Genomic DNA, 22,808 nt, shown 5'->3' on the forward strand with positions numbered 1-22,808 from the left:
GCTGGGGTTATACAAATAACAATACTGAACAGACTCACACCAACTGGAGATTACTTAGCTAAGTTTGCATGCAAGAATGACCACTTTCAGGAATGCAGACGGAATGCAGTCATTTCATTGGCGTCTATGATAAGACACCTGCTAGCAACACATTTCGGTTTCCACTGATCCGGAAATTATTCTAAACCAGCTTGAAAAGTTTGACTCTGATTTCACTCGGAAAAACAAAAACAAAAAAACAAAAACCTTAGTCCTTTCATAAGACTCAACTTTACACAAAAAGTTTAGGTTGAATATAAAAGCTAGAAACACTATCCTATTACTATGCAATGTTCAAAATATTGATTATAAATCTTTATATCTTGGCTTCAGATTATTATAAACCTTTTTAGATTACTTAAAACCATGCTTCAAATCCTAATTAGAAATGTCCAACTTAGTATGCAGTACTTCTACTCATTCAACTCTTGCCCCACAGGCTCTCAATCTGCTCTCTTGTCTAGCATCAGATTAACTCCGTGAGGAAGGAAAAGGGGCTCGAGGCTAACAAACGAAATAACTCTACAACACCAAATACCACTGAAAACACTCATAATTGATCCTGTAAAACAGGAGAAACACAGAGTGCTCATTATAAAATCCAAGTTCTAAGAAGGAAGTGAGACAGAACCACCAGACAGGGAAAAAATATATGAGCAACAGTAATAAAAACAAGAACCGTGAGCGTCATTCATCAAGCCCCACCTATAGAACAAGCACTGTGCCAGAGGCTTTACATACATCCAGTCTAATTCCTAGAGTCACCCTGTAAGGTAGGCAATTAGTGTCCCCATGTTACACTGAGAACACAGAGACAGAGAACAATGAATGGCTGGAATGCGGTAGGAAGCGAGCTTGGTTTGCCTCCAGAAGGCTGATCGTTGAGAGCAGGTCAGACAAACTCACCTGCTGAACAACCTGGAGATAACTGAGACCTGGTGCTGAGGCCTGAGAGATGGCCAGGGGCTTTATTATTCCTTTTTCTTTCAATCATGCTTCTTTTTTCTTTTATTTTATGCAGAATTTACTCCCGGGCCATAAGTTTTTGTTTCTTCGGTTTCCTCTGGGATATCTTTTTCTTCTGTGCAACTGCATCTTCTGGTTTAGGAACAGTCTCTTTTCCAGTGAGGATCATCTCAATGTGTCAAGGAGAGCTCATGTATGGGTTAATCCGACCATGAGCCCCGTAAATTCTACACCGTATCTTGGGGGCTTTGTTCACCTGAATGTGCTCAATGACTGAAGAATCTACATCTAAACCCATCTCTCCATTTTTAAGCACGTGCAGTAAAAATTCAGCACTCTTTTCAGGCCACTGACTCTATAGGTCCTACCCCACCGTCTGGCCTGGGTACACCAACCACCTCAACCACTATAGCGACAGAATGGCACACATTATTTCTGCAGAGTGATGTCTTTCACATTTTTGGTGACTTTTCAGATATGCATACCCTTGATAGCCTGGGCAGTATCATGTGTGTTCTTAAAGTGGACACGAAGATTTGAACCTCTTGATTTGCATGATTTTGTTGGGTTTTCCGGGTCAAGTGAATAGCGAGCCATTTTCAGAGATCACCTCAGGCCACTTTTGGGAAGAGGAAGCCATTATTATTATTATTATTATTATTATTGTTATTATTATTTTCTGATAAGAGAAAGAAACAAGTGACTTTGTGCTTTTGATGAGCTGTCCTGACTTGACCCTAAGGAGAATTTTCTCATCTCCTTTGTGAAAGTTCAACCATGCACATGTAAGTACACATAAAGTCACTGTTTTACAATTTCACAATATTTTATACTAATGAAATCTTGATAATGCCTGTTACTTTTAAAGAGAAATTGGGAGGTCTCTAAGACTACAGAAATAGAAGCTAAGACCTTCAGTGAAATGATAGAAAGTAAGCCACATGGGATGAAATCCTGTTTCTCTTTCTTACCGCTCCCTTCCTTAGATTAACTGGAAGGCATAAAATGGATAAAGAAATAATACTCCTAGCAATCTGATAGATACAAGATAAGTGTTTCAACCAAGTGGCACAAAAACAGACTAGATCAATGGAACAGAATAGAGAACCCAGAAATGGACCCACAAACATATGGCCAACTAATCTTTGACAAAGCAGGAAAGAATATCCAATGGAATAAAGACAGTCTCTTCAGCAAATGGTGCTGGGAAAACTGGTCAGCAACATGTAGAAAAATGAACCTGGACCAGCCTCTTACACCATACACAAAAATAAACTCAAAATGGATTAAAGACCTCAATGTAAGACAGGAAGCCATCAAAATCCTCAAGGAGAAAGCAGACAAAAACCTCTTTGACCTTGGCCACAGCAACTTCTTACTCAACACGTCTCCAGAGGCAAGGGAAACAAAAGCAAAAATGAACTATTGGGACCTCAGCAAAATAAAAAGCTTCTGCACAGCAAAGGAAACAATCAGCAAAACTAAAAGGCAACCGACAGAATGGGAGAAGGTATTTGCAAATGACATATAAGATAAAGGGTTAGTATCTAAAATCTATAAAGAACTTCTCAAACTCAACACCCAAAAAGCAAATAATCCCCGGAAGAAATGGGCAAAAGACATGAATAGACACTTCTCCAAAGAAGACATCCAGATGGCCAACCGACACATGAAGAAATGCTCAACATCACTCATCATCAGGGAAAGACAAATCAAGACCACAAGGAGATACCACCTCACACCTGTCAGAATGGCAAACATTAACAACTCAGGCAACAACAGATGTTGGTGAGGATGCAGAGAAAGAGAGCTCTTTTGCATTGCCGGTGGGAATGCAAGCTGGTGCAGCCACTCTGGAAAACAGTATGGAGGTTCCTGAAAACGTTAAAAATAGAACTACCCTAAGACCCAGCAATTGCACTACTAGGTGCATATCCAAGGGATATAGGTATGCTGTTTTGAAGGGGCACATGCACCCAATGTTTATAGCAGCACTATCAACAATAGCCAAAGTATGGAAAGAGCCCAAATGTCCATCAATGGATGAATGTATAAAGAAGATGTGGTATATATATACAATGGAGTACTGCGTGACAGTAAAAAAAATGAAATCTTGCCATTTGCAATTACATGGATGGAACTAGAGGGTATTATTCTAAGCTAAATTAGTCAGTCAGAGAAAGACAAATATCATACGACTTCACTCACATGAGGACTTTAAGATACAAAACATGAACCTAAGGGAAGGGAAACAAAAATAATATAAAAACAGGGAGGGGGACAAAACATAAGAGACTCAAATATGGAGAACAAACAGAGGGTTGTGGGAGGCGGGATGGGCTAAATGGGTAAGGGGCATTAAGAAATCTGCTCTCCAAATCATTGTTGCACTATATGCTAACTAACTTGGATGTAAATTTTAAAAATAAATTAAATTAAATGGTTAAAAAAAGAAAACTTCTAGTTATAATTAAACATACTATTTCTAAAAGAAAAAAAAAAAGGTTTCAACCATGTTCTCTGCCAAAATTCAGGCTACAGAATACAGCTGATATATGTAGCTCAGTCTTACATCATACTGATTTGTATTTTGTCAAAGGGAGACACATTAATTTTATGTTCAACTGCACCATTAAACAGTGTAATACCTAAAACTGTGTGCACGATGTATAAAACCTTTAGGATGCACCCAGGGGCCCCAGGTCCATGCTGTTTCTATTTCCTAGGAATAAAAGTAAACCAAGTCTTGGGGCGCCTGAGTGGCTCAGTTGGTTACACATCTGACTCTTGATTTAAGGTCAGGTCATGACCTTTTGGTTGGGTTCATGAGATTCAGCCTCGTGTTGGGCTCTGAGCTGACAGCAGGGAGACTGCTTGGAATTCTCTCACACTCTCTCTGCCAGTCCCCTGCTCATGCGCGTGCGCTCTGTCAAAATAAATACACTTAAAAAAAAAAAGTAACACGAGTCCATGGCCACTGCTTTTTTTCACTTTTTAAAAGGAAACACAACTGCCTTCAGATGCTCTGTGTTTTGCTTCCCACTAAATTCACTGGGCTATCATAAGAAACTGCTATTTTCAAGTTCAGAATTAAGCTACGATTATATTAATAACTGAGTAGACATAAGTGACAATTTTTTTTTCAAAACAGTACAGGCCTGGCAAAAAGGAAATCTTGGTAAGATAGTTAATAAGATGGCAAGTTTGAGAATCTGGAGCTGACATACAGACATACCTAGGGAGTGGCGAGCTTAGTGGTCAGCTTCATGCCTGTTCTCGCTCCGGCTATGACGAGTAATCTTGGGCTCATGGCCAATCGAACACTGTTAGACTCAGTTTGGACTCAGTTTAATACAATGAGCTGGTCGGGCTGGGCAGGTTAGCTTGATTGGCTTAGGCAGCAACTCAAAGGCCAAAGCATGATCCCTGTGCTGCCAGGTCAGGGCAGGATTACAGACAATAATAGGTGAGAGGTGGGAGCTGGAGGCTATGTATGTAATTACTCAGCAAAATATTTAATGAGCAGGCACCGTTCCAGCCATAATAACACAAAGATAATGGTACTGAGATTAAAGTCTCCCAAGGGACACAGAAGCAGATAATTAAAATACAGTGTGGTAAGTACCATGACAGAGGTATGTGTGAGGTTTTGTGGAGGCACAGTGAAAGGCAGGGCAGGCTTCCTGGAGGAGGGGATGCCTGACCTGACTCTAAAGAGTACACCTGTGGATGGGGGTGGGGGGAGGGCATTTCTGGACAAGGAGAAGGCACGGTAATCCAAAGCAGGAAGTAGTTTATCTGACACAGGCAAAAGGGCAGAGATGGACATCAACTTGCAATTGTGACAACTAGAAAAGCTGTCAACTTCTTTCATGACTGAAAGACGGCACTTCATTTCTTCAAAAACACTTTGTTACAATACAGAATTTTTTTTCTCACTTGCCGTAAGGTGGACACTATACACTTCATATAGGACGTTTGTTGCTTCACAATTTTCGAATGTGAAAAGAAAACTTTAGGCTTTACAGTAAAATAAGAATTAAGTTTCCAGAATTATTACAATGATGAACAGAGGGCTCGTGTCCAAGGACACGAAAGTGTCAAAGGTAAGAGAAAAAGCCCAGGGTTAAGATAAAATTATTTCATCTTAAAAAGTTTTTTTTCAATTCTTACTTTAATGATCACTTTTTCTTTTGGATTTTTTTTTTAATGTTTATTATTTTTGAAAGAGAGAAACAGAGCGTGAGTGGGGGTGAGGCAGAGAGCGAGAGGGAGACACAGAATCTGAAGCAGGCTCCAGGCTTTGAGCTTTCAGCACAGAGCCTGATGACGCCAGGCTCTAACTTGGGGCCAGTGAGATCATGACCTAGGTTGAAGTCGGATGCTCAACCGCTGAGCCACCCAGGTGCCCCTCTTTTGGATTTTTAAGGACAATAAATACTTGATATATTTTAATAATTTACCTCCCCCCCCCAATGTATAGCATCAAAATCACTTATTTTGCCACCTTATGATGCTGTACTTAGGTTGCAAAAAAGTATTTTGATTCCAAGAATTAATAACATAAAGCAGAAAATACTGCTAAGATTAAACAATTAGAGCGATAGTCCAGTGCTTTTCTCATAGAATTAATGGTGTTCTCATAACAGTTTCCTTAGTAGGTCTGATAATTTTGCCTTTTTGGTCATTTCACAATTAAATTTCATGGTCTCGTATTTGGGAAGCTATTTCCTGCCTCTTTCTGCCTCTTTTAAAGACCTTAAATGCTGTTGCAAATCTCAGGAGAGCTATTGGCCCCTTACCTTGAAAAATGGCATGTGTAGCTTCAGAAAGTTTCATGGCCCCCAGGGACTGATGGTCAAGAGCTGTCCTCCACCTGCTGCCTCAGCAGAAGATGTCTTTGCAGCAGTTATAACTTCCAAACTATAGTGAAGTTTCCTCATTTCCTGCCATGAACTTTTTTCAATTAAACATAAATCTTTAAAAATGGGATCCTTAAAATAGTTCTTACAGAACAAGCTTTCAGAGCACTTCTTCTCATTTGAGGGTTTGTATGATCATCTATGGACTTTTGACACAGAGATGTCTGGGTCCCACCCAGACCTGCTGAACTGCAATCCTGAGGCGTAAGACTTAGTTGTGTATTTTTAAATAGATCCCTAAAGGAGTCTGATGTACATCCCTGATTCAGAACCCATGGATAACAGAATTTAAACTAGGACTTGCCTCCCATTGTGCTCACTTCGGCAGCACATATACTAAAACTGGAAGGATTTGTCTCCCACAGGCTTGAGTGATTTTGCACATTTTTCACTCTTTGGCAAAAAAGGCAAGTCTGGGTGTCCTGGATTCACAGTTTAAGAGCTGGTGGGCTTCAGCATTCCCCTTTCAGCAGCTTGCAAATTGGGATCTGCATGCTCCTACGGGTACGTGAAGGCTTTCCACCAACAGGAGTTCAACCTTTCTGCTTTGGGTTCCTTTGGCGAAAGTCAGGTTGGATCCTTTCTCAGGATAGTATTTTTAAATGCATAAATTAAAATACAAAGCACCATAAAAAATACAACCATCTTTATTTAAAAGGTTATCAAGACATTAAAATGTAATGTGCTTCCTTATTAACCCATTAAATAAAATCTAGGGGCAGTCTAATAACTGCCATGATTTCAAAGCTGAGATCCATTTAAACTATCTTTTAAGATATCTGAAACCGTAGTAAGATATGAAAGTATCAGACTTCTATTGGTGCTAACACTGCTGTAGGTTTGTTGCTCACATTCATAATTAAAGGAAATGTTCAGTTTCCAGAAGAGGTCACTGGAAATAAAGATGCAGTTATTTTCCTCTGAATTTATAAACTCCTGATTAAGAACCCTTGTTTTAAGGCAGTATATGTACATGGAGGGCTCTAAGGGAACCGATCTCCAGATTTTTCCCCCTAAAACCTTCTTCACCTTGCTTTTCACATTTCCCTTCTCCTACGACCATAAGAAAGGTGCACCACTTATGCATCCTGAATGATACGTGGTTCACGGTGGGGGTAAAAACCTCTGAGGTGTCACCAAAGGAACCAGGAACAAGGAGAAAATGCACTGTTCCTGAAAAGGAGCCTCTTGAGAGCAAGGCAAGAAAAACTATGAGAGCAGGGTCTCGTTTTACATAAAGGGAAGCAGATCAGGATATAACATCCCCAAATACCCCAAAGTTGGCATATTGATTCTTTTGAGCTGAAGGCAAGTGAGAAACAGACACAGGAGGAACTTTCTGTCCACCTCCTTTCTGCCTAAAAGCAAGGCATAAATTTCACTTTGTGAAAGTGACAAATATCCATTTGTAAAGGTGTTCTCCTTTTCCGGAACAGAAGAACCAATCACCAGAGACAACTTGAGTCGGCCTAACAAATCCTACTAAATAACCCTTCCGTGCCATTACTTTCTCCCATATAGTTACTTTCCTATAGTGTACCTTCCCCCTAGATGCCCAAATCTACTTTCCCTGGTCTAGTCTCTTCTATCTATCACCCTTCTCAAGATGGTGTATAAGCCTCTGGGTTTAAATGTCTCTTTGGGTTTTCACTTCAGTTGTGTGAAGCCCCCAAGCATGTAAAAATCAGTAACAGTAAAGAATCATATGCTTTTCTTCTGTTAATCTGTCTTTTGACAGTTTAATTGCAAGGTTCAGGTAATATACCTAAGAGGGCAGAGGAAAAGTTTTTCTACCACTTACACAATAAAATGGCTTGTTTTGCCAATCTATCTATATTGATGTGTCATTGTGATAGAGTGCAAATTAATACTTATTTGCATTAATAAATGAGGTCAGGCTTTTTGGTTACAAAATCAGAAGTATGACACGTCTGTTTATACTGATACTTGTATTGATACTTCATACTTTTTATTGCTTTGTGGTGAAGTCTTCCAGAAACAATAAAGTCTGAGTCATTTTTGGAGACTCATTTGTCCTTTGACTCTCTGGAAAGGCAACTGTTACAAGCTAAATTATACAAACTCAATACAGGCTACTGATACTTATTCAGAATTTGTACACCAGAGTCCATCGCAATGGGAACCATCTCTTTATGTGTCACTTAATTTTCAGTGGTATAGAATAGTGATGTTTAATATGTTCCTCAAAAACTTGATGCCATTTTTGAATAAGCTGTAAACAAGCCCATCACAGAACAGAAAGGCAAGTATTCTCTTTTATGCAAACATGACCCTACCACATGACCTAATAATAGATTGAAACAATGGTCCCATTGTTTAATTGTTGTCAGAAAGACAAAGACGGGTTAAAGCTTCAGGCATTTGGCATTCCATGCATGCATTTTAAAGATTTCTAAAAAGTTTCCTAGACTAAAATTACATTAATCATGCTGGCTGGAGCTCCAATTTGGGGCTTCAATTAAAATGAATAAAAATTCAGCATATAACCCAGCTTAAAATTATTCTTGAAGTTTGGCTCTGCCCACTGGTCCTCTCCAGAGGCAAGATGTACTGGCGAACTTTTTGTGTTTACATCTTTGTTACTTAGGTCTCTCAGTTTTCATGCGAGCAGATCAACTCTACCCCAAGGTCAACTTCATATGATTCTACTAATAACTGATAACCTAGAATGTATTCCAGAAACCTGCCAAGGAGGACAGGTCTTACACTCACTGTTATTCAACAGTAAGCACAAGCTCAGTTTCAAGAAGCTATTTTTATAGGGAATATACAGGAGACTAATTCTGATAGATATTCTAAAATCTAATCTTGTAGTAATTCGAACAGAGAACTGTGCGATAAGCCATACTGTCATCTATCAAGACTGCTCTTAGGTTAGTCCCCAACTTTAGGATATTAAAAAAATTTGGCACTTTAGAAAATTAATTTGTATAGTATACACTGGATACTCAATCTGTTTTTGATGCTTTAATATTCATTTCTAATGAACAACAGCCAAAGCTAAAACAAACAAGCAAAACAAACCCTTAAGAGTCTGTACCATAACCAGGGTACTGTAAAGTAAAACACACTTGCCCACACATACCTTCCCCAAAACACAAATTTTTTAAAAAGTTAAAACTAAAGATTTCTGGGTTTTTCCCCAGAGCTTCTCTTTATTTTCTTTCAATGCGGTAAGAGCAGGAAATAAAGGGATGTGTTTTAATATTATCAACTAAGATTGATACTTTATGATAAATCTTTAAACTGTAATAAGGCAAAATAAAGCCTCAAATATTGGCTGAAAAAGCATCATTATTTTGAAAAAATACTTAAGTACGTGGTGCTTTAAGAAAATTGCAAAAAATATTGTTCTCTTAATATCAGTTTGTCCTGAAAATTACCACTCAAAACTTTTCTTAAGCAAAAACCTTTACAGGGTGCTGTACTAAAATAAAAAGGAAGGGAAGTCCAAGCAATTGGAAACAAGAAGCTGTTTTAAGACTTCTCAGAAAGATGAGCAGATTCTAGGAAATATATAACAATGCTCTGGGATATGTGCTAGAAAATCTTTATATATGAACTCAATTTGCAATAAGGTCCATTTGGCGACCCTATTATTTCAACTTTCATATGGTGAGAGTCAAACCTTTTAAAAGGCTGTAATTGTTAAAGGACAATGAATTCTTGTAAAGCATTCCCATTCTTCAAAATGGTGTTACAGCAATGCCTGACAAATATAAGACGCAGAACGAAAAAGTGGCAAAGCAACCCTTTCCATCAGTTGCTGAGAAAAACACAACTAATGTATTATCTTAAAAAAAAAACAACACTTCATGGACTTTTAGAATGACCAAAAGAATCCTTCCCCTTCCCCTCAGTCCATCCATCATTCCACTGCCCACTGAGCACCTACATCCCATGTGCTAGGCACTGGGGACACAATGGCAGGCAGAAGTAGGCATAGCTCTGCCCACATGGAATTTACAGGCAACAGAGACCTGGGCATTAGCCAAATGATCACACTAGTGAAGGTTACAGACTGGGATAAGGGCTCTGAAAGGGAAGAATACAGTTCTAAGGAGGAATATAACTACATTCCTCCTTATACATGCTACCCAATATCCAAATACATGCTATCTATAACTCCCTGTGGCTTCAGTTAAGCCTTTTGTCCTTCTTGCCAACAGAATTCAGCACACAACTCTAGGTAGAAAAATACTATAACTGAAACAACTGAATCCAAAATTCATTTCCGGGGAGGTTTCTTCATTTAATTTGTTTTTAAATAACTTTACCCCTACTGCATCGTAAGTGCATATTTTTTAATGGAATGTAATTCCCACCATGGAATACTTTTACCTATCTTACCAAAATATTGAAAATGTAATACGTTAGTATAAAATCAGTAGCTTGAGTACTGAATTCTTATATTTTTTTGAGGAGCTTTTTGAGATATAGGGGGACTTTCCCCCCCAAAGTGGTTAAATTTTCTCGGAAGAGGAGAGGCAAAATAGCATAAATCAATGTCCTGTTTTTGAAAGTTACTGCAAAACTAACAAGCAACTGCAAATGCACAGTGATAAAATCCTTCCTGTTTTTCTCAAGGGGATAATTTCAAACCATTCTGATGACATCTATTGACTGTAAAACCTGTGTACAACAACATTCAGCATATTTCAATGCAGCTTAATAATTAATGAACATCCTATGTCATTAATTTATAATAAATCGAAGCTGCTTCAGAGTTTTCAAATGCATTGCTTAAGATTCAACCCAGTGGTAAGCAGCTTATGGGGACAGCCCCAAAATTTCTCAATTTGCATGTATCATAATATGCCTTCTGAAAAATCCAGTGAATGTGCAAGGAGTGAGTTTAAGGATTCTGAAAGTGAACAGGCCATCTAATTACTTGCTGTAATTGGGGAGAGGCTCTTCCTGCGATTAGAATAGATAGATGTTGGAATAGACAGACTTCCTCCCATTAGCCACAAACGGGAAAAATTTAATGATTATGATTATTTTAGCCATCAAGAGTCTTACCTTCTCTTTCCTGTAAGATAAATTCTGGTGAATTACTTTGGTTTTCTTATTCTTTTCTTAAAACACTTTTTTAATGTTCATTTATTTTGAGAGAGAGAGCGCAAGCAGGGAAGGGACAGAGGGAGAGGGGGACAGAGGATCTGAAGCAGACTCTGCACTGACAGCAGAGAGCCTGATGCAGGGCTCAAACTCGAAAACCAGGAGATCATGACCTGAACCAAGTCAGATGCTTAACCAACTGAGACACCCAGGCAACCCCAGATTTTCTTATTCTTATGTTCATATGGAACACTGGGTCAAAAATTTTGACTGAATTTAGTAAAATAAAATGAACTTTTTTAAAAAGTGAAGAAATAGCTTCAGAGCATTCATCCCAAACTATTAATAATTGGTACTACATCAACAAAGGCAGACCACTTAATTTTAAGTGTTCACGGAGAGAAATTAATTGGGTTTTTTTTCCTGGTGTTTTTAGTTGTTTATTTATGTATGTATGCATGCACTTATGTTTTGTGTTTGTTTTGAAACCATGAAAAATATTAACAAAATTGCTGCTTTTCAATGCTTTATCTCCAATATTTGTGTTAGTCTCTTGGTCCCCTCCCTGTCTACTCAGGTGCATGGAGCTCCTAGGATCTTCCCAAGCTGCCAGAAACTCCAACAGTTTGGAGTTCTAACCCTAAACCACAAATGCTGAGCCACACCCCACCCATCAGGATCCATCCATCATTTGACCCACTAGTCCCACTGGAAATCAAATGTTAATTTGGGTTTGGGGGTGAATAGCTCATGAAGATTTAACCCTACTCAAACTATCTATTTGTAATTTTAAAACTATCTTCAATGACCCCTCACCCACAGATCAATGTGGAAACAGACACCTGCTTCAAGTTATGCTACCCCTTAAAAGCACAGCACATGGATATCGCTCCTAGCTTCACCTATGGTTAGAACTATGCCTTTCTGGGTCCTTGAAGAGACAATTCCTGATGTTACATCTAGTGTGTACCCAGAAGAGAAATATCAGACATGTACTTCCAAATAAATGCAGCACTGAAAATATGAGGAGCAAAAAGCTGTAAGTGGCAAAGTGGCAGTATTAAAATGGAGTTACAGGACACTGGCATATTGGCATAACGCTAGGAAAGGAATCCAGCAGCATTTATTTGCTGCCATTAAAAGGTCTAAAATGATCAACTCCACAATCTCTAAAGGAAATAATCTACAACATGGGCAGCCTTACACCTAAAGATGCCCATTAGTGTACCACGAAGGGGATCAGCATATGGCACTCCAAAAGATGCCACCTTGGCATTAAGTATTATTTTGAGTTGAAGGGAGTTGAGAATCAACAGATGCAGGAAGAATTCTCTATGTCCCCCGTCCCCATTTGCCAAAAATCAGGGGCATAAATTTCCCCTGTGACAGGATCACCCCCCTCCCTTTCCTGTACCAGAAAAAGAAGAGTGACTCTTATCCCCAGAGACAGCACGGAGATGAGTTTGCAAAAACAAACCTTACTACGTTAACTCCTATCTTCTCAGTAGATTTTCCATTTTCTTGTCACTTCACAATTTATCAGCCCCTGAAGCCCAAACCCCCTTTCCTTTGTTAAAATGGTATAAGTGCCCCTGAGTCCAAATTCATTTCTTTGAATTTTCTTTCTTTTCTGTGAACTCCTGTGCAGGTAAAAATAAAAATTGTGTCTTTTCTCTTGTTAATCTGTCTTTTGTTAGTTCAATTCACAGGCCCTCAGGGACTTAACCTAAAAGAGTAAAGGAAATGTTTTTCCTCCCCAACAACCACTTACAACTGTAAAAACTCAAAAGCACCAATAGTCAAGAATATTCCTTCCTTGGGTTATTATCTTAACTAGTAAAAATAAAAGTACTAAAAGTTAGGCAGTACCATGCATGCTCATAATGTAACCCTTAATGAAAATAATTAAATTATAAATATGCACATTCATGCTGAATACATGAAAACTGATACATGAAAATACATGAAAACTGAGAAGACTCCATTAAGGTGATGGGATTATGGGTGATTTTTCCTGCTTGTGCCAAACTCGCTGTAATGCTTTGTTAGACTTTGATATATATATATATATATACATACATATATATATATATATGTATATATATAATGAAAATTATATATTATTTATATATATATATAAAAATTATATAATATATAATATATATATAATATATATATTACCACAAAAAGCCAATATCACAACAAAGCAAGTTAAATGAATGTTCTGGTTTCCCAGTCCATATAAAAGTTATGTTTATACTATACTGTAGTAAAGTATGCAATGCATTATGTCTAAGAAAACAATGTACTTACCATAATTAAAAAATACTTTACGCTAAAAAATGCTAGACATTGTGTGAGTTTTCAGTGAATCATTATCTTTCTGCTGGTGGAGGGTCTTGCCTTGATGTTGATGGCTGTTGACTCCCAGGGTGGTGGCTGTTGAAGGTTGGGGTGGCTGTGGTAATTTCTTAAAATAAGACAATGATAAAGTTTGCTGCATGGATTGACTCTTCTTTTCACGAACAATTTCTTGGTAGCATGTGATGTTGTTGATAGCATTTCACCCATAGCAGGACTTTCTTCCAAAACTGAAATCAATCCTCTCAAACCCTGCTGCTGCTTGATGAACTAAGTTCACATAATAATTCTAAACCCTTACTTGTCATTTCAACAATCTTCACCTCATCTTCACCAGGAGTAGATTTCATCTCAAGAAACCATTTTCTTTGCTCATCTGTAAGAAGCAACTCATCCATTCAAGTTTGATCATGGATTATAGCAATTCAGTCCCATCTTCAGGCTCCACTTCTAATTCTGGTTCTCCTGCTCTTTCCATCACATCTGCAGTTACTTCCTCCACTGAGTCCTGAACCTCTCAAAGTCATCCATGAGTACTGAAATCAACTTCTTCCAAACTCCTATTAATGTTGATATTTTGGCCTCTTCCCATGAATCATGAATGCTCTTAATGGCATCTAGAATGGTGAATCCTTTCCAGAAGGTTTTCCGTTTACTTTGCCCACATCCATCAGAGGAATCACTACCTATGGCAGCTATGGCCTTATGAAACATATTTCGTAAATAATAAGACTTGAAAGTTGAAATTACTCCTTGATCCATGGGCTGCAGAATGGCTGTTGTGTTAGCAGCCATGAAAACAATGTGAATCTCATACATCTCCATTCGAGCTCTTGGGTGACTGGTGCATTGTCAATGAGCAGTAATATTTTGGAAGTAATTTTTTTTTTCTGATCGGATTTCAAAAGTGGGCTTAAAATATTTAGTAAATCATGTTGTAAACAGATGTGCTGTCATCCAAGCTTTCTTGTTCTATTTACGGAGCACAGGCAGAGTAGATTTAGTGTAATTCTTAAGGGCCCTAGGAAATCTGGAATGATTAAGTGAGCACTGGATTCAACTTAAAGTCACCGGGTGCATTAGCTCCTAACTAGAGAGTCAGCCTGTCTTTTGAAGCTTTGAAGCCAGGCCCTGACTTCTCTCTAGCTAAGGAAGTCCTAGATGGCGTCTTTTTCCAACAGAAGGCTGTTTCATCTACACTGAAAAACTGGTTTAGTGTAGCCACCTTCATGAATGATCTCAGCAAATCTTCTGGAGAACTTGCTGCAGCTTCTACACCAGCACTTGCTGCTTCATCTTGCACTTTTATGTTATGGGAATGGCTTCTTCCCTTAAGCCTCATGCACCTGTCTCTGCTAGCAGCAAACTTTTTGCTTTTTTAAGGTTTATTTATTTTTGAGAGAGAGAGACAGAATGCGAGCAGGGAAGGGGCAGAGAGAGGGAGACACAGAATCTGAAGCAGGAGCCAGGCTCTGAGCTGTCAGCACAGAGCCCAACGTGGGGCTCGAACCCATGAACTGTGAGATCATGACCTGAGCCAAAGTCGGATGCTCAACCGACTGAGTCACCCAGGTGCCCCTAGCAGCAAACTTTTCTTCTCCAGCTTTCTCACCTCTCTCAGAACTGATGAGGGTTAAGACCTTTCTTGGGATTAGGCTTTGGCTTGAGGGAATGTTGTGGCTGGTTTGATCTTCTACCCAGGCCATTAAAATTTTCTCTGTATCAGCATAAAGTGGTTTTGCTTTCTTATCATTCACGTGTTCACTGGAGTAGCACTTTTAATTTCCTTCAAGAAATTTCCTTTGGGGCACCTGGGTGGCTCAGTCAGTTAAGCGTCCAACTTCGGCTCAGGTCATGATCTCACAGTTTGTGAGTTCCAATTGTCAGCCCAGAGCCCGCTTCAGAACCTCGATCTCCCTCTCTCTCTGCCCCTCACCTGCTTGCACTTTCTCTCTCAAAAATAATAAAAAACAATAAACAAGAAAAAAAAATTAAAAAACAAAAAATAACTTTTCCTTTGCATTCACAACTTTGCTGTTTGGCACAAGAGTCCTAGCTTTTGGCTGCTCTCAGCTTTCAAAATGCCTTCCTCACTAAGCATAACCACTTCTAGCTTTTGATTTAAAGTGAAAGACATGTGATTCTTCTTTTCACTTGAACAATTAGAGACCATTGTAGGGTTATTAATTGGCCTAATTTCAATATGTTATGTCTTAGGGAATAGGGAGGCCCAAGGAGGGGGAGAGAGACGAGGGAATGGCTGGTTGTGGAACAGTCAGAACACCCCCATTTATCTTCTAAGCTTGCCATCTTGTGTGGGGGCAGTTTGTGGTATCCCAAAACAACTATAATAGTAACACCAAAGGTCACTGATCACAGATCACCATGACAAATATAATAATGAAAAAGTCTGAATTATTGCAAGAATTACCACACTGAACTGGAAGAGAGACATGAGGGCTGAGCAAATGCTGCTGGGAAAATGGCACTGACCAACGTGCTGGATTGCCAGAAACCTCCAATTTAAAAAAAACAAACAATATCTGCAAAGCATAGCAGGATGAGTGAGATATCCTATACAAGCAAACTTAAAATCTCCTGAGCTGTGACTTGGGAGAACCCAGCCTCACCCGTCATCATGGGACCATTTAACACATCTGTTGCTAGGAGGTAGCTGTGGAATTGCTGTTTAATTAGGTGTAGTGACATACAGCAAAGATCCATTTCAGAAAACTAACTGCTTGAAGCCTACAGCACAATTGATTTAATAGTTCCTGAAGAACACAGCCCTCTTCTACACCGGATCGAACCACATCATTTCCATTTCATGTATTCTCAGGTGTGTGTCTTTCTTAGGTTTCTACAGCAGAATTTTAGTTAACTCAGCTGCTATTGGTTACAGATTATATAATTTACGTGAAAACTCTAAAACACCACGCAAAGCTGAGCTACAGCTGAGCAGCTGAGATGCTGTAGTACAAGGGCCCCATCTTATTCCTAATACTCACTATATACATGTAAAAATACTTAATACATAAATATTTAAGAATGTACTTAAGAATATTTAATATGCCGAACTCCATGTGTTGAGAACTAAGAAAACTCTCACATATGCAGACATACTTCATGCATGTTGAACAGCTTTCACTTAGTTCTTGATAATTTTGTAATCCAACTAAAATTATTGGGCGACATACTTGTTTTATTTTTCACCCTGACCATGACCTTTGGCTAGTATTGATAGCATTTTATTATAAAAACATTAAACTTAAATACTTATATATTTAAATTATGTATTTTGGTTACCAGAAAACACAAAATTCAAATATTCAAAGAAGTCTTCATAAAATGCTATATAAAAATGTTAATCTTTGACTGTACTTTAGAGCTCTTGTGTTACAGAAAAACAGGACAATGTTGCACTGCCAATAGTGGATTAAAGCTTAAATATTAACTTTACCTTCTTGGTCTTTCATCACGTCACATGTTACTTGCTGTTCAGGCAACATTATTTTATTCTGTCTGTGATAAGATACTAAGAATTCATTTATATCACCCAGCAGATTACAATCCAGAAATGGATTATGGCATGATCTTTTTAAATAGAAAAGGTCATCGTAGGAAACTACTTTCTAATGGAGAATTGATTCCCATATATTAAAAACTTAACCTAAGTTTTGAAATTGGTTTATAGTTCAACTGAAATTTATTTATTTATGTCACCTTGAAGTTCTGATAAGAAAAGTAAATTACACTGTCAAGACAGTATCCCAATGCTGGTAATTCAGTACGAAAACTTTAGTTCAGAGATCATTCACCAGACAATAACTCAGTTGAAATGCTCTGAGAAGGATTGGTGACTTTTAATAGATGTGCATCTCAGACTAAATAAAGTCAATCTTGGAACTTACACACCTTTAGGTTGTATGACAATATGCATTACTACCCTCATGCCCTTCTTGTTGATGAAAGTTTCCCCCCAGCGTTTCATTCTATTTCATGCTAGAACATATCCAGCAGATTTTTATGTTTAAACTTGAGCAACTCTGGCTGGAGAGCATAGGAGATTCACGAGCAACACGCATTTCTCAGAGAATTTTTAATTTCTGTCCTTGAGACACCCTTTATGAACATCTGTGTTTTGTTACAGATGGATAAGTTAAATTCTACCTAACATACTTTGAGATCTCAGGAGGTTTAGGTGAGTGAATGATAGCTTTTGGAAAATTTAATTGTACTGACTCTTGTTTCAAAGGCTACTTAATCTAAATATCCTCAGGCCCAGAAAAGTGGAAGTTATGGAAAATTAGAGGATCATTTTCTCTAGAAAAATTTCTAGTAGATTTTCATATATAGTAATAGTGGCTAACTAATAGATTTTAAAAGTTTGGTACCATATGATTTAAGAAACAAATCATATACTCAATGATATTTATAAAGAATCAAGAACCACAAACACAATCACCATTTATTAAACATCTATTTTGTTCCAGACTGTACTAGATGCTTTAAGCACTTGGTCTCATTCAATTTATTCCTCATAGTAAGCCTGCATTGAGGTAATATTCTCCCCACCATTGAGAGAAGGAAGCCAAGGCTCAAAAAAGTTAAGAAATTTGTCTGACATATATAGCTAAATCATGGGTAAAATCATCATCAATTTGGCTTTAAAATCTAGTATCTTAGCCACTATGCCACAGTGTTTTCTAAATTTAAATATATATATGTATACACACACACACACACATATACACACACACATATATATATGTATTAAAAACTGTACCTTGGCATTAAAAACTGTACCTTGGTCTTCTTACTGTTTTGGTGGGTTTTTCCTCCCCTAATTAATGATACTTTGACAAATACAGAATATATATATAGTCATAAAGTGATTAAATTTTTCATTTAAGAAAATAGCTTGCACTGTTTTTTAGTATATCTTCAAGTACCACTGTATAATTTGCTTTATGGATTATAAATCACTTTCTTGGGTATTAACTTACTTGACCATCTTAACTTGATTAAGGCAGGCATGACTGTTGCCCTTTAGAGGAGGGAAAAGAGGCTTAGAAAGTTCAATTGGGATTTGCCTGTGGTCACACAAACAGTGTAAGAGTGAGTGTGTGGCTCAAAAACAAACACTCAGATCAATGGAAAAGAATAGAGAACCCAGAAATGGACCCACAAACATATGGCCAACTAATCTTTGACAAAGCAGGAAAGAATATCCAATGGAATAAAGACAGTCTCTTCAGCAAATGGTGCTGGGAAAACTGGTCAGCGACATGCAGAAAAATGAACCTGGACCACTTTCTTACACCATACACAAAAATAAACTCAAAATGGATTAAAGACCTCAATGTAAGACAGGAAGCCATCAAAATCCTCAAGGAGAAAGCAGGCAAAAACCTCTTTGACCTTGGCCACAGCAACTTCTTACTCAACACATCTCCAGAGGCAAGGGAAACAAAAGCAAAAATGAACTATTGGGACCTCAGCAAAATAAAAAGCTTCTGCAAAGCAAAGGAAACAATCAGCAAAACTAAAAGGCAACCGACAGAATGGGAAAAGGTATTTGCAAATGACTTATCAGATAAAGGGTTAGTATCCAAAATCTATAAAGAACTTCGCAAACTCAACACCCAAAAAGCAAATAATCCAGGGAAGAAATGGGCAAAAGACGTGAATAGACACTTCTCCAAAGAAGACATCCAGATGGCCAACCGACACATGAAGAAATGCTCAACATCACTCATCATCAGGGAAATACAAATCAAAACCACAAGGAGATACCACCTCACACCTGTCAGAATGGCAAACATTAACACCTCAGGCAACAACAGATGTTGGCGAGGATGTGGAGAAAGAGGAGCTCTTATGCATTGTTGGTGGCAATGCAAGCTGGTGCCCTAGCCACTCTGGAAAACAGTATGAAGGTTCCTCAAAAAACTAAAAATAGAACTACCCTAAGACCCAGCAATTGCACTACTAGGTGTATATCCAAGGGATATAGGTATGCTGTTTTGAAGGGGCACATGCACCCCGATGTTTATAGCAGCACTATTGACAATAGGCAAAGTATGGAAAGAACCCAAATGTCCATCAACAGATGAATGGATAAAGAAAATGTGGTATATATGTATACAATGGAGTATACTTCGCAATCAAAACAAAAAAAAAATCTTGCCATTTGCAATTACATGGATGGAACTAGAGGGTATTATGCCAAGCAAACTTAGAGAAAGACAAATATCGTATGACTTCACTCATATGAGGAATTTAAGATACAAAACAGATGAACCGAAGGGAAGCAAAAATAATATCAAAACAGGGAGGGGGACAAAACAGAACAGACTCATAAATATGGAGAACAAACTGAGGGTTGCTGAAGGGGTTATGGGAGGGGGGATGGGCTAAATGGGTAAGGGCATTAAGGAATCTACTCCTGAAATCACTGTTGCACCATATGCTAACTAACTTGGATGTAAATTTAAAAAAAATAAATAATAAAAAAAAGAGTGAGTGAGTGGAAACCTGGCATTTTGACTCTAAAGTACAACATTTTATCTTCTTCATAGAAGTATAGATTCACTGTAACTTTGAGAATGGCTAGTGTTTTTCGAAAGCCTCATTTAACATGACTTGTAGCTTTTAAAAAATATGCCAACATAAAATTCCTGGTCAAGGAGCTTGAGTTTGCCAGGGTGTGTTGAACAGCACTGAGTGTGTGGAAGGGGCTATCTCTCTGGAGCAGACCACGGACCTCGCCCGGGGCTTAGGGGAAAGAGCTTATTTCGCCTTTGACCTGGCCTTTTATCACAAAATTATTTCACTAGAGTCCGTACTTTAATTACTTTTCACAAAGGAAGTAAACTTTTTCGTTTTCTGTTCTGCTTGGGACACCGTTAATCATCTGTAACAGAAGATGGTAACATTTCGTGCTGACTTTTTCCTTTCTTCCAAAAGTTGGAACAAACTGCTAGTGCTTTTATGAGGCTCTTTATTTTAGCTATAAAACTGTATCCTCGATTTTGTTACCTTGTGTGTTTTATAAAGAGTAGGCGTGGCCCTACTGCAGACTAGGGACTGATGCATTAACTCGATAGATTGATTACGTTGGCAGGTGCCTTGCAGTGAACGAGACCGACAAAACTCCCTGCTGCCATCAAGCATACATCGCAGCGTGGGAACACAGTACACATTATTACAGCAGACAATGATAAGTGCGAAGGTGAGGATAGGTCGGATAATTACAGAGAACAGTTTTTGTCTGGTGGGCGGGGGGGGGGCACTCATAACTCCTACAGTTATTCCATAGCAGCTTGATGTCGACAACAGGTTCTGTTCCCACAGCTGTGTGGGCTTTCATGAATGAGCGGAGCGGATGCCACGGAGTGTACAGAGACATTTTTCCTATTTTCTTACTGAGTAACCTGAGTTTCATTTGATTGACGCAATCTTACTTTATCACACTTGAATAATTCATTATGGAAATCAGTGCTTATTGTGTGTGCGACTATGTCTAATCCTAATACTTCAGTACTATACATAAATATGCTTTCCACACAGAAAGATAGGTCTCCAAAAAATAGTCATTAAGTACAAAATGAATTGGAAAGTGAGTTAATGGAATAGAAAATGAGTTAATACACACATTAATAACACTGATATATTTTTTTTTTTTCTGGGGAACTGGGCATTAAGTAAGGCATCTTACTTCTTTCAAGTACATACAATCCTGCAAATTAGAGATAATTCTCATTGTGTAATAATGATACCAACACACTTTTAGAATATAAATACCTTGTCTGAAGTCACAGAGCTATTAAGTGTCAAAGGTAAAAGGAAAAGTCAGATCTAGCTACAAAGATATATCTAGTATGCCACTCTGACTCATTTTATAATCCTAAAATACCAAAAGCAAATCATTTATACACACCACACTCCATCTCCTAATGGTTACTGGATACTGACACTATATATAACCTTTCTTTCCTAGATCAGATGTATTTTTATGACAGAATTTACAAATATTACCTATGAAAATGAAGATACATAATATTTTGTAAGGACAAGTAATTTAGTGAGTAAAGCATCTTTATTGTTCTGAAAAATAAAATTTGATAAAACGTCTACATCAAGAAACTTCTAGAGAAGAAAATAGGGGGATAAAAATAACCCCAACAGGTACTAATAAGATTCCAATGCCTATAGTTTTGTCTGTAAAAGCCCATGTGAGTCACTGTTTACGTGTTGAGGAAATGAAAGCATTCTGGTGAAGAGAAATCCAAAAGGGAAATATAGGCAATGTTTGATTTAAAACAACAACAACAACAACAACAAAAACAAAGAAACCAAAAGGTAGGCAAGGGAAATAAGATTTTTCTTTTCAAGCAGGAAAAAACAGAACTTTCCAAATATACCCCTCTAAATAGAAAAACAATCATTTCCCCAAATTCTCCTGATCTGATCCAGATACAAATATTAAGAGCATTAAGAAATCATCAGGGGCGCCTGGCTGGCTGGCTGGTTCAGTTGGTAGAGTATGTGACTCTTGATCTCAGGGTCATGAATCCGAGCCCCACGTTGGGGGTAGAGATTACTTAAAAACATGTCAAATGTTTAAAAAAAGAGAGAGAGAGAGAGAGAGAGAAATCATCAATAAATTACGTGCTAAAATTTTCTTTGGACGGCAGCACAAGTGTGTGTGCAGCTTGCGATGGCCCAGATCTGCACTTTAAGGAGACTCTAGGAAATGTCAGGGCTTTCATTTTGGGTTTTCCCAAAAGAAAAAAAAAAAGTAGGAACATGGAAAAGGGAGAATAATGATAGTTTGCCCATAATGTTCACAGAAACTGTCCCATGGCTCCAGGACAACGTAGACAGAAGTAGACACCCATCATCTATAGAACATAAAAAACAAAAATCATCCTATTTAATTACAATTCCCACTCCTTCCTCTAAGAACATTAAAATCGGCACGTTTCTTCCCCCCCAAACAAAACATTTTCTACTGTGTATGGTTGCCTGTTTTAAGTGTTAAAAATCAGTGTAAAGATTGCCTGGCTCCTGAATTTCCTTACTGAGTCCAAGAACTTACAGTCTGGCTTAGGGTCCCCCATCCTAAATTCCTTTCTGGAATAGGCTGCAACATGGCTGCATGTCTCCGTCTTCTTGCTTTGAGCTCCTCAGCCAGGCAAACACCAAATCATCAGTGAAGGGCCCTTTTAATCATCCTAAGTATTCCACCTCACACAGCTTGAGGTACACTTGGGGGTGGGGGGGGAAGGCACAAGGGCAGTGAGACCCACAGCTCCACAGACACTGCTTTTACACAGTAACCTTGTTCACTGAACCAAGTAAAAAGTGAGAATGGCTTCTGTTCAAAAGAGCCAGTGAAGCTCAAATGGGTGTGGGCTGGGAGTCGGGGAGGCC

General features: G+C 38.3%; 1 protein-coding gene and 1 pseudogene across 6 annotated transcripts in view; both read right to left on the reverse strand.

Moving 5' to 3' along the window:
• Positions 1 to 22,808, reverse strand: part of MAP7 (microtubule associated protein 7) — a 187,589-nt gene that overhangs the window by 81,163 nt on the left and 83,618 nt on the right. Inside the window, exon 1 of one of the 6 annotated variants that reach the window (XM_049654429.1) lies at positions 22,474 to 22,708. The exons of the other annotated variants lie outside the window; for them this stretch is intronic. Within the exon in view, the coding sequence (XP_049510386.1) occupies positions 22,474 to 22,495 (22 nt within the window). The 5' untranslated portion in view covers positions 22,496 to 22,708. Of the gene's footprint in view, positions 1 to 22,473; positions 22,709 to 22,808 lie in introns of those variants that run through there. 6 annotated transcript variants of the gene reach the window in all.
• LOC125938938 (60S ribosomal protein L17-like) lies at positions 509 to 2,021 on the reverse strand (annotated as a pseudogene).

This window comes from Panthera uncia (assembly GCF_023721935.1).
Source record: "Panthera uncia isolate 11264 chromosome B2 unlocalized genomic scaffold, Puncia_PCG_1.0 HiC_scaffold_24, whole genome shotgun sequence".
Classification (NCBI taxonomy): domain Eukaryota; kingdom Metazoa; phylum Chordata; class Mammalia; order Carnivora; family Felidae; genus Panthera; species Panthera uncia.